Consider the following 16,486-nt stretch of genomic DNA (forward strand, 5'->3'; position numbering starts at 1 on the left):
ACTCCATAGAACAACTCGTTTTGACATGAGAGATTTATATATAAGTGTGTGTGTGTGTCTCTTTCCTCATTGTCCATTTGAGGCAAGTCTGTGGGCACAGTCTGAATACTGCTAAGCCAAGTCAAGGTAAAACAGTGCAACTCAATGAGTCAGAGAGGATTTAAAAGTACTTAGTAGGGCTTTAGTGCTTTTCTTTGAGGATTTTCCCATTGAAGGAGGCTCTGAGAGGCATTTTCAATAAGTACAACAGAGCAGCGTATAGAGGGTTGAGTTTGACTCAGAGCTTGTCCTTGTAACTGATAGTCACGCAATTATTTCCCCCTTTTTCTACAAAGGAGACCCTGCGAGTCATGAAAAGAGCATGCGTTATGAAAGGCTAACTGGAGGGACTGTTCTCCCTCTGAGACCCTCCCATGCATACTTTATTATTTCTATTGTTATATTTACTGACGTCAAAGGAAACAACATTAATTAAAATTATTAGCTCAGCAATTAACCTCTATGTCACATCTTATTGAATACAGGGTCTCTGTGTCAAGCTAACAACAATTTCTCTTTGTCTATCACCCTCCCTTTCTTCCTCTCTCTCTCTCTCTCTCTCTCTCTCTCTCTCTCTCTCTCTCCTCTCTCTGCATGTCAGCCACACTCACTTGGTTGGAGGTGTGGGAGTTGGCGTCGTCATTATTGGAAATGACTCGGTGCGCATTCCAATAGATAATATAGCTGTCACAGGGGGCAGGGGATCTGTGTGTGCCCTTCCTCCAAACCCCATGGCCACCAGAAACAGCTCTTTCCCTTCTGCACACTGATATAGCCCACCAAAACCTCACACAACAAGATACGGCATCGACACTCCACCCTCTCCACCTGTATCATGTAAACAGTTTCAGATTAATAGATTTTCAGCCGAGTATCTGCACGTTTTAGCATTTTACGTGTCTCTTCCCTAGGATGACTGTTTCCCGGCGCGTAGCTCACACACTCAATCCTCTTGCTGCAGAGAAGTTGCAGATGTATGTGTTGTCATTCTGGCGTATCCATTTAAATGGTTAAAGGAGCAGAGCTGAACTTCACACGTTGTTCTTGCAGTATGATCTTTAAACAGGAGACAACCACTGACATTTCATATTCAATACTGCAAAAGGCAAATTTCCTAATCAATATGGTCATAGACAATACTTCCCCGCGGCAGCTTTGCGGACTTCCCTGTAAACCCAGCATATTGCAGCAGATAATGCCTATCCAGTTTTAAAGGGCAGGTTAATGCATGTTCACACACCAGTGCAATAAGGCTTGGTACCTTCCTGCACTAGTATGAAGTACATCACCATGGTGACCATACAGATGAGGCCACTGTCCAAATAATGCTTTAAAGGCAAAACATTCTTCTCCCCCTCAGGCAAATATGGACTTCATGATTTCACATCCACTTCATAAGAGCACAGGTCCGATAAATAAATATGGGTTCCCTCTTTCACCTGTACGGAAGCATCATTGCTTCAAATGTCACATCCTTTTACCTAAATGCATCACATTATATGGGAGAAATAAGTCTGCGCTAAAACAAGAGACCATTCTAAAGAAAAGAATAGTGCTAGAGAGGACTCTTCACGGTGGGATTTTAACTCCAATCACTTCGGCGCATTCGTCTGCAGAGTGAGTCCATCATGTGCAGGCTCCCTGCGCGAGGGGGGTGCATCGCATTCCACCCCAAAAATGGCAGCAGACGTGGGAATGCAGTGCACCAGCCACTCTGGCACGAGGCGATGGACGTTAGGGCCAAATATGCAGGTCCCTATCCACCACCCCCGTTCATGGTTCTTCTGTGGCCAAATGGCACGGCTAGGGTTGCCAGACGTTCGGCCCAGAGGAGTACCCGCCCTTCCGCACAAAACGAACAACGGAGTGCCCTTAATTACCATCTCGCCGGCTCACTGCCTGCGATGTAAGCCTGCAAAACCCCGAAGAATTATGGGAGGTCGCAGAGTAGGTGACCACTACCGTTAGTCATAAAGAATGGGAAATGTACAAAGGAGAAAGAAACCAGAAGCCCTAAAGAGCCCACTGCCGTGTGTATATGGCATGACTACCAGGATTGGTCCACGTGCTCGCCCTTGAAATGTGGAATTTTAAAAAGGATGATGTTGGCCTGGGGGACATGCATGTCTTCTCCTGGCATCTTTTTTTCCTTTCTTCTTTCTGTCGTTTGAACACACTGCTGCTCCAACATCAGCCACGGCAGGGATGCTCGAAGCCCACGGTCAGACATTCATATCTGTCAGCAGGCTCCCGGGGAGTGGACCGGGAACACTAAAGACAGTTTAATGACTCTTACAGGAGCACTAATGGATTTATGCAGCACTTGAGTGTACAACTGGAGAAACAAATGGGATATATGAGGAACAAAGAGGGAATTGAGGTTACGTTACCTTCTCTTAATTTTGGCTCGAGGACGACCCAGAAATGTATTCCGTGACAAAAAAATGGCATGTTTAAGCTATTCCATTCGGCTATAGTCTATGCCATTAAAGATCAAGTCAGTGAGATGGGAAAATGTTAAAAAACATCATTACAAATGTTGTAGGCACTTCAGACACTTGCACACACACACACACTTCCACATGTAAAATGTGGAAATATACATTTGACCCATCTTTTTGTAGAACGCTACAGGAGGCCTACAAGAATTTAAACCCACATGCCCTTCCCTGTAAACTTAAAAGCACCATAGTTGTTACTTCAGCATGTACTAGAGGTGGTGGTGTTTATACACCAGTGGAACAAAGAGTCGTTTCACTCTTTCTGGATCCTAGGTTGGGGGCCTTATTAGGTAATTAGTTAATTTCTCTCTTACCCATTCGTCGATATACTCTACAAAAGAGCCTCAAGCTATAGCATGGGCCCCCAAATGGAACAACGTCATTCTCGACTCATTAAAACCCCATGAGCAAGTTATCTGTCCCCATTCTGTGGTGCAGTGTTTCCCACATTACCGTGGCCTTCTGTGTGAGAATGGAAACTAAGTGGGCTCACAGTTGCCTGCATTACGATGAGGTGGTTGGTTTGACTGGAAATAAGGAACATTCACTGCATTTTTCACTTGCTTTGTCTTCTAGCATTTAGACAAAGAGATAAGATTGTCAATTTTTTATGATAGCACCACAGCACGGCATGGTGACAGTGTCACTGCAGATGGTGTTACTGGAATGCTCTGCAGCTTTTGTATTAAGGGTCTGCGTGACGAGCTAAAACTGACCCTGTGGATTCCATATATGAACTTATAATTGCAAAATGTGATCTTAGTGGTAAGCCGATGAACAAACAAACAGGTATCTAACAGCGACGAGGACTTGTGTGGCCCCATCTGAGCGACTGGGTTTAAAAATATCCCCAACAGAGGCTAAATATATCGAATTAGGTCTTAGTTATGCTAAAATAGCTTTATCGCTTTGAAAGGCGATGGCACAGAGGTTATAGCTTAACACTCATGTCATGCGGGGGCCTCTTAACAGCCTGGAATGGAGCCGGATGGATAGCAGCAGATCCGTGGGTTATGATGTAACGGAGTGGGCGGGAATGTGCAGGCCATGAGGAGGAGCTATGGGTTGCCGTGGCGAGCCCAAGTACGCAGGGTGGGACCAAACCTTTCCATGAGTTCTGGTAAACCATTGCTTTTCCTGTACCCCATGTGACATAATGCAGCAATCTTAGACAGCACAGTGCTAAATGTTAGTAGCTGTTACATCTGCCACCCAAATGACACTTCAACAAGGTTTAACTTGGCCATTCAGGTTCAGGTAAAACTAACTAAATAAATAAATAAAAAAGTTACCACAAACAGCTCTTTTGGAAGTTGGGTCCATGCTCCAGGAATGGAATAACATTTTAAGATCCACTGGTACTTATCTTGAATGATCAGGTTTTATTTCAGAATTTCTTAAAGCTAATCTCTATATACACAAAATTTGATTTTGATTTACAGTCCTTGTTTGATATCACATTGCATTTTATTAATATCTAATTTTAGAGTTTGGTATTTAAAACTGGATTACGAGGTTTTTTAAACCAAGATTAAGGTCTCCTCTCATATGCCTCCAGTTGCATTTTGGCGATCTTTGTGAATTCCACTAAAACTTATTTTTAACTAGTTCTCTGAAGTCTTTCAAAAGTACCTGGTAGTTACATAATTTTCCTGTACTAATTACCAAATAATTCGCTTGTTTTACCATTTATTTTCATGGTAATACCAAGAACCTGGGAGATAAAAGAGCATATCAATGTTTTTACACATAGGGTGGGGGGTTTGAGGTACATAGAGTGGATGGGGGTGGGGGTACATAGGGTGGGGGGTTTGAGTTTGAGTTCACCCTGACCACAGTTTGATTTGCCGAACAGTTATTGATCTTTTAATGAACATCTTTAGAGCAGAATCTAGCCATTTTCCCTTGGGCCTTGTAGAGCTCAATGAGTGTAAACCTAGACTGCGATGACTGTTTAATCATTCGTTACACGGATGTCATGATTGCTACTCTGCAGTGAAATCCAGAATAAACCCGAAGGAAATGCCTTTTTGCAGACGGTTAAACGTCAACCAGACTTTCACGGCCGCGTTCGAAAAAGCCCTTCCTGGTTATTTTTAGCAACTCTCCTTAATGATTTGTGAATGGGGAAGGAAATGTTGGTATACTGCTCCGGTCAACAGCTGCTCATTAGAGGTGACATTCTTGCTGGATTGTGGCTACGTCCCAGTGATAAGACTGGCGGTGTCATCCAGCGTGCGAACGTGCTGCTGACAGGTTCAATTCTGGAAGGACATGCACGACAGACCGTCTCACATTATCAGCTGCAAGATTCCTCTGAGAGACATGAATATGTGTGAGTAATTCCGCGGGTCAGAGTTCTCATATTTTGGATAGCTAGGTTACGCATTCCAGTCGCTTTTTGGAGAACCTCGAAGGAAACGCTTTCCTCTTGGCCTCTCTCAGGGAATTTTTGGACCGCAGTAATACACTTACTGTATATTACTGTTTATTTACTTAAAAAAATAATGATTTATTTGCATCTGGTCATGATCTGCTGTAAAAAAAAGAGTGTTCATTGCCCTAGAATCAAGACCGGTGTGCTCAGGCATTCACAAATTCAGGACAATCCTGACTCACACTGTGTCATGGATTCGTATTATGTCAGTACGCACCCAAACAGTAAGTCAGAGTCTCACGCAAACGTCTCACGCTGAGTGGGCTACAAAACACGCTGCTCACCCCAATAAAATGAGACAACCCCCCCCCCCCCCCCCCAAAAACAAAAACAAAAACAAAAACAAACAAGCAATGACTGCTGGGCAACAGTCCGCTGCTAACTCGTCTGCACTAGTCACATAACAGCACCGGCGACACCGTTACTCCCGGACACGGTGCACGTCCACGGTACGTTGCCGTGGAGACAGCATCAACAGTGGAGCGAGACTGCCCCTGCTGTCGTGCCGTCCCCTGATCGTGCGTGCTATGACACGACAGGCGAAGAGCTGAGTGCCGGTAAACAGCGCGACAAGATTTGCGCGGAGCGGTTGGAATCGGTTGGGCTGAGAGTCCCCGTGTGGCTTCAGCAAGTTTATGGCAAAACTTCCTGACTAAAGGTCATGTATGAAAATCTAAGCTTCTGCCAGGCTGAACTTGGAGGACAAATAAGCAAAACGAAAGCAGTGTAGATTCTATTAATTAATAACTCCAAATTAGTGCTTGTTAGGGGAACATGTCCAGACACAAGGCCATTAAGGTAAAGGACACTAAAATTCACAACAATAATCTTACTCACCTACCTGAAGTAATTTTAATTTTAATATTCGGTGAGTCAGACCGCTGTCTTTTATGTAGCCTGTCACAAGTGAGCTGTAAGTATAAAATCACCTGTCCTTATTAGAAAATGAACATCAGAAGTCACATGAAGTCCTTACCCCACATACAGAGGAATGCAGTAAATATAATTTACCTTCTGTCAAAATCTGCTAAAGTAGGCAAAGCAAATTAAGGTTACCCTCAGTGACAATTAAACTGTGGAACACAGGTCTGTCTACTTTCAGCAAATGTAATTTTAGCAACAATATAATTATACCCACTGTAGAAGTTTTAAAACTTCAGTAATATTCAAACATACCTTTACCTATAAGAAGATACACTCTCTAATATTACTAGAATTACCCTGCAAGCTTCCGTCTGTCATTTGGCACTTTGACAAGTTATTCAAAGTTACTTTTCATCGTTGCAAAATGATGTTGCTCAGTTTTCATCCTAAAACAACATAAGGCCGCCTGCATTCATTAAATAACCGTTTAAAACTGAAGAACTGGAAAGAGAAAAAGACAAAGCCTGGCTAAGGCTTTCAATCTGCCAGACTGGAATCTACCATAACACATCTGTGCACCTGGTCCAAGGATGCGGCAGCAAGCCAGAGACCTGCGTGGCTTTGCAGAGGTGCCTCATCAGATGACTGAACCGGTCACGTTGTCAAGGGAACCGAGCGGCCGACGGGCCCTTCGCGCCTCTGCTCATCGCAGGCAAGCACAAGCCTGCTGGCTGTCTTCCTGCTCACGAGCCCGATGAAGCGTTCAGCAATGAGGCATCACAGGGCGGTTCAGAGATGTTGGCTGAAAATGACAGCAAGGCGGGCTTTATATATTGTTGAGGAGGAAAGAATCAGGGCTCCAGGGTTTGTCCTGGGTCAGCAGTACTGACATGCCAAGGGGTAGAGACACAGCCCGCTGTATTGGTAATTTGACTGACTAAACTGGGAGGAGGAAAATGGAGGACAATGGAAAATAAATATAGCGTTCGGCAGCAACTCCTGACCTGATCTGGAATACAGGCACGGCTAATGTTGTGCTAAGTTCTAGGGACTACATAAAAAAACCATCATTGCTGACACATTCATTTCTTACCATCTGCGTGAGCATCAAGAGGATTATTGAAGGAAGACTACGTCAAATATTTTTTGTTGATGAGGGAAGGTCTAAACTCCTTTTACATGTGCAACTTTGCTATGTGTGGCACATCGTTTTATATATTAGTCTGTCTGATGAAGTTAAATTTGTATTTGGTGCTAACCAGCTATGGTTTAGTTTCATTTTGTTGTCACATTAGGGAAGCAGAAGCGTGGCAGCCCTTAACCCCTTTGCCCTGAGGCGGACAGACTCAGCATGGGCATTGCTCTCCTGCTAGCTCTGAACTGGAGCACGACTACAGACAGACAGGGAGTGATTAGGGCTGCACTGTCTGCTGGCACCTACAAAACAACTATTAGTGAAAACAATTAGTGAACCCATCTGGCGAGCATCTATCCACTGTTATGGCAATTCCATAAAACATTAAGCTTTTTTCCTCTCCAAAAAAGACCATTGTCATTTTTTAGTGATTCTCTCTCTCTGTGCATGTCCATGTGTGTGCATGTAAAAACCCCTGGTACTGATTTGTGCTGAAGTTTGGATCCTACAGACCTTGGGTGAAAAACTCCCCAACCTGCCTGGTATCTTCTGTGCGTGACATTTCAGGTGATCCGTGGTTGAGGCTAGTGATGTGCAAAACAGGCTCCAGCCTGGCCTGCCATTAAAATCTCAATTAGCACCTTGGCTCTTAATCATGAAAAGGGCAGTGCTCAGTGATCTGTGCTTCTGGAGACCCATGTTGCCCAGCTGATACCTGAGAGCCTGAAATAGGTACAGGGTAGCCCTCATACACCTCACACACAGCTTAATAACCAACCATGGGATAAACTAGAGTTCTGGAGTTGGTGGAATTACTCCCTAAATGTCCATGATGGTATTACTGTCATGTTGATTTTTAGTGGTGGCTGTGACAATAAAGACAATTGGCATAATGAAATAACTTCATTACTTATGGCTCAGAAAAGGCTAAGTGTGTGGCAAGTTATATTCAGTATATTTTTGTCATTGTATTCTCCCAATATATCGGTATTTGAAGACAGGCTTATTAAGGGCCAAGCCCCTTGTAGATACTGGCAGACGCTTTGTGATGTGATGCCCAATGTGAAACATGACAATTAACTATAACTTTTATCAAAAGATTCAGATTTTTAAAAAGTCAGATTTTAAAGGCTCATGTTGAGTGAAAACGTATTTTGGTTGTGCACTGTCAGTGTTAAAGAAATGACCAGCATCATGGCAGATTACACACGCTTCCAAAAATATTTAAATTCATAGTATAAATGGGTTCTCTGCAAACTTGACTTGCACGTTTCTTTAGAACTATATACTGATTTGGACACCACGATCTGACAGGAAAGGCATCAGAGTAATTGGAGAAGAGCTATTCGGGGGGGAAGCACAGAATTGCATCACTTAAATGTATTCAGCGCAAACGTGACCCGATTTGGAAATTCCGTTACATCTATGCGTCACTTGGGACACAGGATGCCTGACAAGAGGAGCATCATATGGGCTTGACCAGAGCTATTATGAAAGAATACTACACGTAATGATATCTGAAGAAAGATTACCCATCGAATGTGATTCTCCTGACAATACATCGAGCTTGAAGTGGGTTACGTTGTCCACTTGACATACAGTCGCTCTGGCAGCTGGGGCGAGCCCCCTCCGCGTCGCCATCTCGGCGCAGGGTCATTGGGATTCTGATGAAAAGGAACCGCAATCGTACTGATTCGCTCTCCCTTGCCGACTTGCTGGTTGATCATTTCTTGGGGAGCCCGTGACGAAATCACGTCAGATATAAGAAGCGCACCTGGAGACTGGGGTTTGGCAGCCGAGGTGAGGAGCGCAACACAGTTGTTCAAAACCTGGCCAGCCAGCAATAGAAACGCAATGATTGCCAACGTCTCTGCTTACTGCATATTTTCACTTCTACTTTTGAACGTCGTTGGGGCGAAACCAGTCTCCAATTTACAGGTGAGTTGTCTTTGCAAACTGATGGTCTACTTACATGTTTTAATTATTATTATTCCAAGAGCCACTGAAACTGTCGTTGCTTGTTTTTGCTTAACAGAGCCTTAAAGAGCTTTTTGAGGAAGAAGCGAATATGCCTTATTTTGGAATGAGAGAGTCCGAGATGGAGCCAAAAGAAGCGAATGCAGAGAGAACCGCTCCAAGCGCGGATGCGGAGCGACCTTGGGAAAGCGATGAGATCGGTGCTGCGCTGGCGGGCAAGGAGAACGCGATCGAGCGCCTTCTCGGTGACATTCTCTCTGTTTCAAAACGCTCATGGAGTCGATTCAAGAAAGGAGGGCTGAGAAGTTGCTTTGGCGTTAGGCTAGAACGAATCGGTTCCTTTAGCGGTCTGGGATGCTAAGCATCAGGTATGTCACTGCAGAGCGATTAACAGGCTATATGGTAAGGAAACATAAGAGCTATGTAAACGTTACCAATAATCGTATCGAGAATAAAAATGTTCTGTCATTTTAGTTATTCGTTTGTTTCATGTCGTTTTTACAGGACCCGTTGGTACTGGAATAGGGCACAGAAACTCTCCTTACTTGAACTCCTCGGGCAGGGCTTTTTATTTTAAACAAAATATTTGACTGCAAGTTTACAGTGGATTCGTGCTCAGACTGCCTTTTCTTGTGTTATTTATTCAGTGGTAACTGTGTAGAATAGTAAATTGTAAATATATTTTTTTTTAATTCTATGATCTGCATCTTTTTACTGTTTCTTCAGTGTATCTATTTATTTCTTGTCCAAATATATCAATGTTATAGAGTGTATGTTGTGACAAAATAAATATTTTGCATAATACGTGTGATGACGAGTAAATTTCGAACAGTTCCTGCAACACAGATGTCTAGAATTTTGAATGACAGTAAAACGGAGAAAACATAACTTGGTGCAAACACAGTCAGGACTTTTTTGATCATCAATCGACTAAACTTACGACAGTTTAGAAACTGAAACACCTTAAGTCCTTCATTCTTAAATTATACACTACACGACGGCAAAACACCATATGCATATGTGTATCCCCGTAGTACACTACATGTACGTTAGGCCTACAAGGTGGTCCGCAGATTCTTAACCGTTGCGCAAAACTCACAACCTTGGACGCTTGATACAATGAAAAAGGAGACAGCACAGACTGGCTGTAGAGAGACCGGTCAAGATGTTTATTAAAGTTAAGCCTCCGCAATTTAGCCTGCCACACTAAAGAACACATCAAAAAGTTTATACACTCATCGAATGAACCTCTTTGTCAGGGGATTGCGTTTAGGACAATGAGGTGCTGTCAAATTTAAATAGATGACTGCAACAAATTCGGCCCTCAGAAACTCTCGCTCCTTCATCTATCTGTAATCTATATTAAGAATTTACTAACAAGCAAAAACCAATTCAATGCAAGCGAGGAATGTTTCGCAGGCACGTGTTTGCATATTGACGTTGCCTTTAAGCTCCTCCTACAGTAGGCCATGTTCCCGAACACTGAAAGGAAGAGGCAAGATTTTTTATTATTCGGAGTTGTAGCGTATTCGTTTATTCATAGTGGTAGACCATGCAGGACTGGAGAACGGCCTGGCCCTGACGGACCAAAGACGTGTGGAGGATGTAAGGAGAGCGTGGACGCGCAGTGGGCGTGCATGTAGCTCCTTGCACAAGTACTGATTTATTGGCCATGTTTCCCAAATTCAAGGGGCAGGTGACATGTGACAGCTTACTTTAGCTCACCCTCGGAATCACCACAGAAATGAATCCAACTAGTGATAAAAATGATCACGTGATTAGTAATAATAAATAAATAAATAACATTTTACTGGTTATTAAATACGTGTGCATTTTATTATCCGAAGCTTACTTTAAAGCATAATACGCAATGTTGACATTGAAATTTTGAAATTATAAGGGATACAGAAAGATACACACACAGAAAATGTGTGTGTGAGAGAGTGAGAGAGAGATTATCATGTGGATAACCTAAAATTTATTTATTATCATTTAAAACCTGACCTGTGTAAAATCACAACGTCATCCATGGGGACTAAGAGGTTGAACGAAATCCGTTACCAAGGTTACTGAAAGGGGTTTGGGGCAGGGGTTGTAGAAATTTCTCCAGCTTTGTAACACATAAAGGCATATGCAAATATTGGCAATTAATTTCTAATAAGTACTTTATCATCTGATCCTTGCATACTGGGCCGTTTGTTTATGGGTAAACGTTCCCCACACTCCATCTAATCTAATGATTAACAGGTTCCAAAAGTAAATTGACTAATGGCGTTCAGTACTAACCTACTCCGAGTGTATAGCAGATAAATAATCTAAAATAAAAATCACCATTGGTACAAACACGCTTATGCTCTGCAAACTATATTGTAGCCCTGTGGACTTTTTAAAACTTGGTCTGCATGGTATGAGAATTATTTAAACCCTGCCCTGTGTAACATTACGATGTAATTCATATGGACTAAGAGGTTGCACGAAATCAGTTTCCAAGGTTACTGAAAGGGGTTTGGAGGCAGGGGTCGTAGAAATTTCTGCAGATGGTATTTGCTAATAAACTAAAATAAACTTTAGGTAGTTGCCTAGCTCTTTTGAAGTATGAAACAAGAAATGAAACAATAGGTAGCCTTGATATTCTGCTTTTTCTAAACGTTGGTCCTTAATAAATCCAAAATGCCATGCAGTCTTCCAGTCATCATATGTGCGTAATTTCAGGGAACTACAGTCACTTCCCGAGCTTCCAAAGTATATTAGAAAATATGTCATAAGGCATTTCATATCTACCATAACAAAGCTTTAAAAGGACTTATTTCCGACAGACTTTATCTTAGAAGGTGTTAGAACGCAGCAGGCAAATTCCTCACATAACTTTGCGTGTCAGACTTTACAGTATAAATGAGCCCGTCTTCGCAATTGGGGATATACAGACAACGGAGAGAATTCAAGACCACTGCAAAGACTCGAATAACAAGCTCGCACACTTTCTTAAAGACATGCATCCCTTCCACATTCCCTCTGCTTGCTTTTTCTTGCTCTTAGGTTTTAAGATCACGTGCGCAGTCCCTCTACAAAGCGCGGCCTTGACCAATGAAGACATGGATGTCTTAAAGGTAAGACCTGTCGACTCGATAAAGCAAATCGTTTTCGTTCGTGAAGTCTCTGCTAGTCACATCCTAAACACTCCACACCTTTTTTTTTAACGTGCACGTGCCATTAACTTCGCAGCTTCTGCTCCACCGACTTGAAGAGTCCATTCCGACAAAGTTACAAGATCAGACGTGGCCGCAAGACGACACACTGGTGCCAGACCTGGAGAAAACTGCCCTTACTGAAGCGCAGGACCGCGCACAGCCTCAGCTCAACGCGAAAGACTACCTCTCCGCCCGGGACCTGAGGACTGTTCGACACGACTCTAGCGCCAAGAGATACTCCGGGTGTTTCAGCCGCAGACTCGACAGGATCGGGTCAATGTCATCGCTGGGATGCAATACGATCGGACGCCACAGTAAGTTTCTGAAAAAGTAGCCACGGAACGACAGTAAACTGGCCTTAGACACACGTGCAGGGTTTAAAAAAAGCTTTAAACTCAATTTAAGTTTCAAGTGTCTTCATGCCATCTGGAATAACTGAAAATACCCAAGTTAAAATGTCTCTCTCGCATGTTTATCAAACTCTTCCTTATTTTGTTTTTCAGATTCAAAGAGGAATTGAAGTCTTAAGCGCAACTGTTGGATCATTACCTGAACGTCGAATTAATTTTTAAATGTGCATTTATTTATTAGAATATTTATTGAACCATTCACATATGTACGTATATTTATATACATGCTTAATGTAATGCTAGGTCAATAGTCAGCTGTGAATTCAAACATTCAATAAAAGCATTTAAAATGTTTTACTATCAATTATTCTGCCTCTGTGAATGTGAAAAGAAACGCCGTGAGCAATATTTCCTGCCCTCACATGTTCAGGATGTGTTAGGCGTGAATCACGTGAGGCATCGTGATCATAAACCCCAGTGATTATATTAAAACAGAAGGGGATGAGGGGCGATGGTAGATGTAGGGAATACATAGGTTACAGATTATGCCTTCTTATAACGCCGACGACCCAATAACAACTGTTTTCAGTACGGTATTTAACCCTGGCCTAGGGGAATGAAATATAGAAGTGACACTACGCGCAACATTGCATTTTTCATTCAGCACCATGGAGAGCGAACAAGCTCCATATCGCAGTGGGAAATCGAACAAGCGCAGTGAATATCGTTCTGTAGTTCAGATTGAACACAATCAATAATAAATAGCACAGCTTACTCATTTACCAACAGTGGTAATCATTTTTTTTCCCCCAATGTGAATCAATAAATTCCACAAAACAAGCAATTCTGTCTCCCTGTAACTAATTTTTGAAATAAGATATTTGATCAGCAGTATTAAGCGTGAGTGTGTGTGTGTGGGTGAGTGGGGAATCAATGATGATGGACAAAGGTTTATTGCACAGGACACCTCAGTAGCCGCTGTAGGTCTTACATCCCTCTACATACAAACAGACAACATACGCTACCTTAGGATGAGGAGTTTCACTGTTCATTTATGCCAGTCCAACATGCTTTGCTCTCATGTCTGATGGTCATTAAGAGGGTTTGGAGTTTAGTGAAGAACATTCTCTATTCTTCCTATGCAACCACAGATCATTTGCAGGATTAATCTGCATCACCCACTGCATGGCAATTAATTGTTATGTAGCTGAGGGGGAACCTCTCAATGTGGTCAGATTCTAACAGGCCAGCAGTGGCAGCTGGTCATCTAGCAATGTTAGAATGTTTTAATGGTGTTTTTTAAAAGCTCTTCTTTCCTTTATGGTCTACTGGGGCCTTCAAACTCCAATAACTGGTGACAGGCCTGTGTCAGTACATGACAACATTCTCACCACAGTTCCCCTCTGAGGAACCACTACGTCAACTAGATTAGTACAGCTGAAAGCTTCTTGTGACAATATTCATTATAAGTGGTATTACTTTTTACAATAAGATTACTTGTTCTGCCATAATTAGTTGCATCCAAAGGTCAAGATAGCTCATTAGGTTTGATATTTCACAAGATAATACCAAGACAAGGGTTCTCTAAATATGGAACATCCCCAGCATTCTCTTCCAGACTACATGTTTAGGCTGGATATATCAGGTCTTAGGTAATGTGGCAACGATGCGCGGTACGTGTAGTGGATGCATGCCTGGCGACATACGCCATGTTTTCGCTCTGCTCTCAGAAACTGCTCTCGAGGTCAGCACCCTTCTGTGTTCATGCCGGTCACCTAGCACAGCTTGGCACGAAAAGGCACATCATATAGCGCCAAGCAGCCACTTAAGAGGAAATCGGCCGGGCTGCCTTATCAGAGCGGAGGTGTTGGAATGCACGCCGCACGGCTCAGGGAAAGGATGAGTCCCCCGGATGGTTGAGTGTCTCTATAAGAGAGGGAGCTTGACATGCAGCCTGGCCAGAGCGTCAGGCAAGATCCAACGGAAGCCAGGGATGGTCAAAGGGCTTATTCTAGCAGGACTAATGCTCCTGCTCTGTCACGAGGTAGCAGTACAAGCTCATGTGCTGAGCAGACAGAACTCGGCCAACACTGCAGGCAAGCTCAAGGTATGTGGCAACTTTGGCAATTTTACACAGAACATATATAATATTGTTAGTTTTACTTGTGCAAGTATTAAATGTGTTTGGTGGCTACATATTTAGTCTTTTAGTTTAGTAAAAGCCAGAGATAGCAACATGCTTGTTGAGAAAATTCCTGGTCTTGTTGAATTCTAATGAGCTAAGAAATAAAGTCTTGAGTAAATTGTTTCTATAAAGCTGAAGGAAAACACGACTTTACTAAAGTAGAATTTTGCCAGCTTTGAATTCAGTTTAAATTTAGTCCTACATTAAAATGAATCCAAAGTGAGTTTGAAGCCACCTTATTAATCCACTATATCTGTTACTCAAATGTTACTTTAGGTCCAGTTCAGTTCAGTAAAGACAATTTACCTCAATAACCAATAAATATACTTTGGAATACCATTCAATTAAAACAAGAGACAACAAGAGACATTGCAGTAGCCTTCTACATTAAAAAATACAATTTATCTACCTATTCTTTGACAGCAACAATTCCAATTCCTGAACTGGAACTCATAGCTGAGCACTTTTGAAATGTTGTATTACCACAGACTACTACATGCATTATGAAGAGAAAAAATAGGATCCACTCAGTTTCTGAGATGATCTTGAGAGCATTGGAACCTTGTGAACAGACAATAAGCCCCTTGGCCTAACACTTCCCCTTCTCTGCGGTGCTCCTCAGAGCTTACTGCAGCAGTTCGAGGAAGCTTTGGCAGCCGAGGACTTTGAAGGAGGAGCAGAATATGACGACAGGAAAATGGCACTGGGCCAGAGCCAAGATTCTCCAGCCTGGGCAAGAGAGCGGGAGGAGCAGACCCCTTTGGCCGAGGATGTCAGCTCCGATGAGGGCCTCGAGACACAGAGGAAGCGCCTCATGGATCTCCTCCTGTCCACAAGAAGTAAGAGCTTCTCCGGCTGCTTTGGCGGAAGGCTGGATCGCATCGGGTCCTCCAGCAGCCTTGGTTGCAACTCTATGAGAGGCTGAGCTCCTGCCAGGGCTTTCATCCAGGCCGCCAAGAGACTGGAGCCAATATGTTGCTGCTTGTAGCTTGCCCTGGCAACATGCACAACTGTAACAGCCTGTTGTGGTGCATTGTGTTGAAAGCCCACAGAACCTGTTGAGCATGTGTTTGGGGGATTTGCATCCTATAAGCCTAAGATATGCAGGTGTGAACTAAATTTACCAATTATGTTTTAATCAAGATAGTCCTTCTAAAATATTTTCTGCCTTATTTCATTGATTTGCTTTTAGGCACAGCTTATGTGCACCTCCATTTATTAATGAGGGTGAACTTTTGTGAGAGCTAATGGATATGTAATTCTTTTTCTTCCTATTGAGAGTTACATAATTATTTTGTCGATTATATTCACACATTGTACTCATTATAAGAGCTCAACCTGATGGCTTTTCTTTCTGATTAAACAGATAGCTTATTCTGTGCAGGTTCAGCTATTATGAAATGTTCAACTTTTGTCTTGCTCTTCAGATGTGCGTAAATTTCCTTTTTCCATTCAGGACCACCATGACTGTCTCCATATTAATAAATCTTAGGGACAAATAACTTTGGTATTGTTTGGCTTCATGCTCTTAAAAGGTTGGTGTTGTGTTCCTTGGTTTCATGTTCTGAGAGAAAAAAAACAAAACACAAAACAAAACAAAACAAAACAAAACAAAACAAAACAAAACAAAAAAACAACCAAACCACAGGAACTTGTCCTATGTTCTAGCCTATTGACTATAGATGAACCTAGGTTTAGTGGCACGACCACCGGAGTCAAATGCCGACAGTATGACCCATTATTACACATTATCACATTAGAACACGTTGTCCAAAGGGTGAGATGGTCAGCAGGAGTCAGAAATTCCTCT

At 42.6% G+C, this 16,486-nt stretch overlaps 3 protein-coding genes across 3 annotated transcripts; all 3 read left to right on the top strand.

The window, feature by feature from the left end:
• The first annotated feature begins 8,700 nt into the window (after nt 1-8,700).
• nppal (natriuretic peptide A-like) lies at nt 8,701-9,757 on the top strand. The gene is made up of 3 exons (XM_027011327.2): nt 8,701-8,914; nt 9,012-9,321; nt 9,458-9,757. Exons 1-2 carry the CDS (start codon nt 8,831-8,833, stop codon nt 9,312-9,314), a joined length of 387 nt encoding a protein of 128 aa, XP_026867128.1. The 5' UTR covers nt 8,701-8,830; the 3' UTR covers nt 9,315-9,321; nt 9,458-9,757.
• A 2,107-nt stretch (nt 9,758-11,864) lies between these two features.
• Nucleotides 11,865-12,855, top strand: nppb (natriuretic peptide B). Its single transcript, XM_027011328.2, has 3 exons — nt 11,865-12,060; nt 12,176-12,455; nt 12,645-12,855. The coding sequence occupies exons 1-3, from the start codon at nt 11,944-11,946 to the stop codon at nt 12,659-12,661; spliced, it is 414 nt and encodes a 137-aa protein (XP_026867129.1). The 5' UTR covers nt 11,865-11,943; the 3' UTR covers nt 12,662-12,855.
• A 1,577-nt stretch (nt 12,856-14,432) lies between these two features.
• nppa (natriuretic peptide A) lies at nt 14,433-16,178 on the top strand. The gene is made up of 2 exons (XM_027011273.2): nt 14,433-14,598; nt 15,299-16,178. Exons 1-2 carry the CDS (start codon nt 14,485-14,487, stop codon nt 15,599-15,601), a joined length of 417 nt encoding a protein of 138 aa, XP_026867074.2. The 5' UTR covers nt 14,433-14,484; the 3' UTR covers nt 15,602-16,178.
• Nucleotides 16,179-16,486: the final 308 nt, after the last annotated feature.

Source organism: Electrophorus electricus, chromosome 18, assembly GCF_013358815.1.
Source record: "Electrophorus electricus isolate fEleEle1 chromosome 18, fEleEle1.pri, whole genome shotgun sequence".
NCBI classification, from domain to species: domain Eukaryota; kingdom Metazoa; phylum Chordata; class Actinopteri; order Gymnotiformes; family Gymnotidae; genus Electrophorus; species Electrophorus electricus.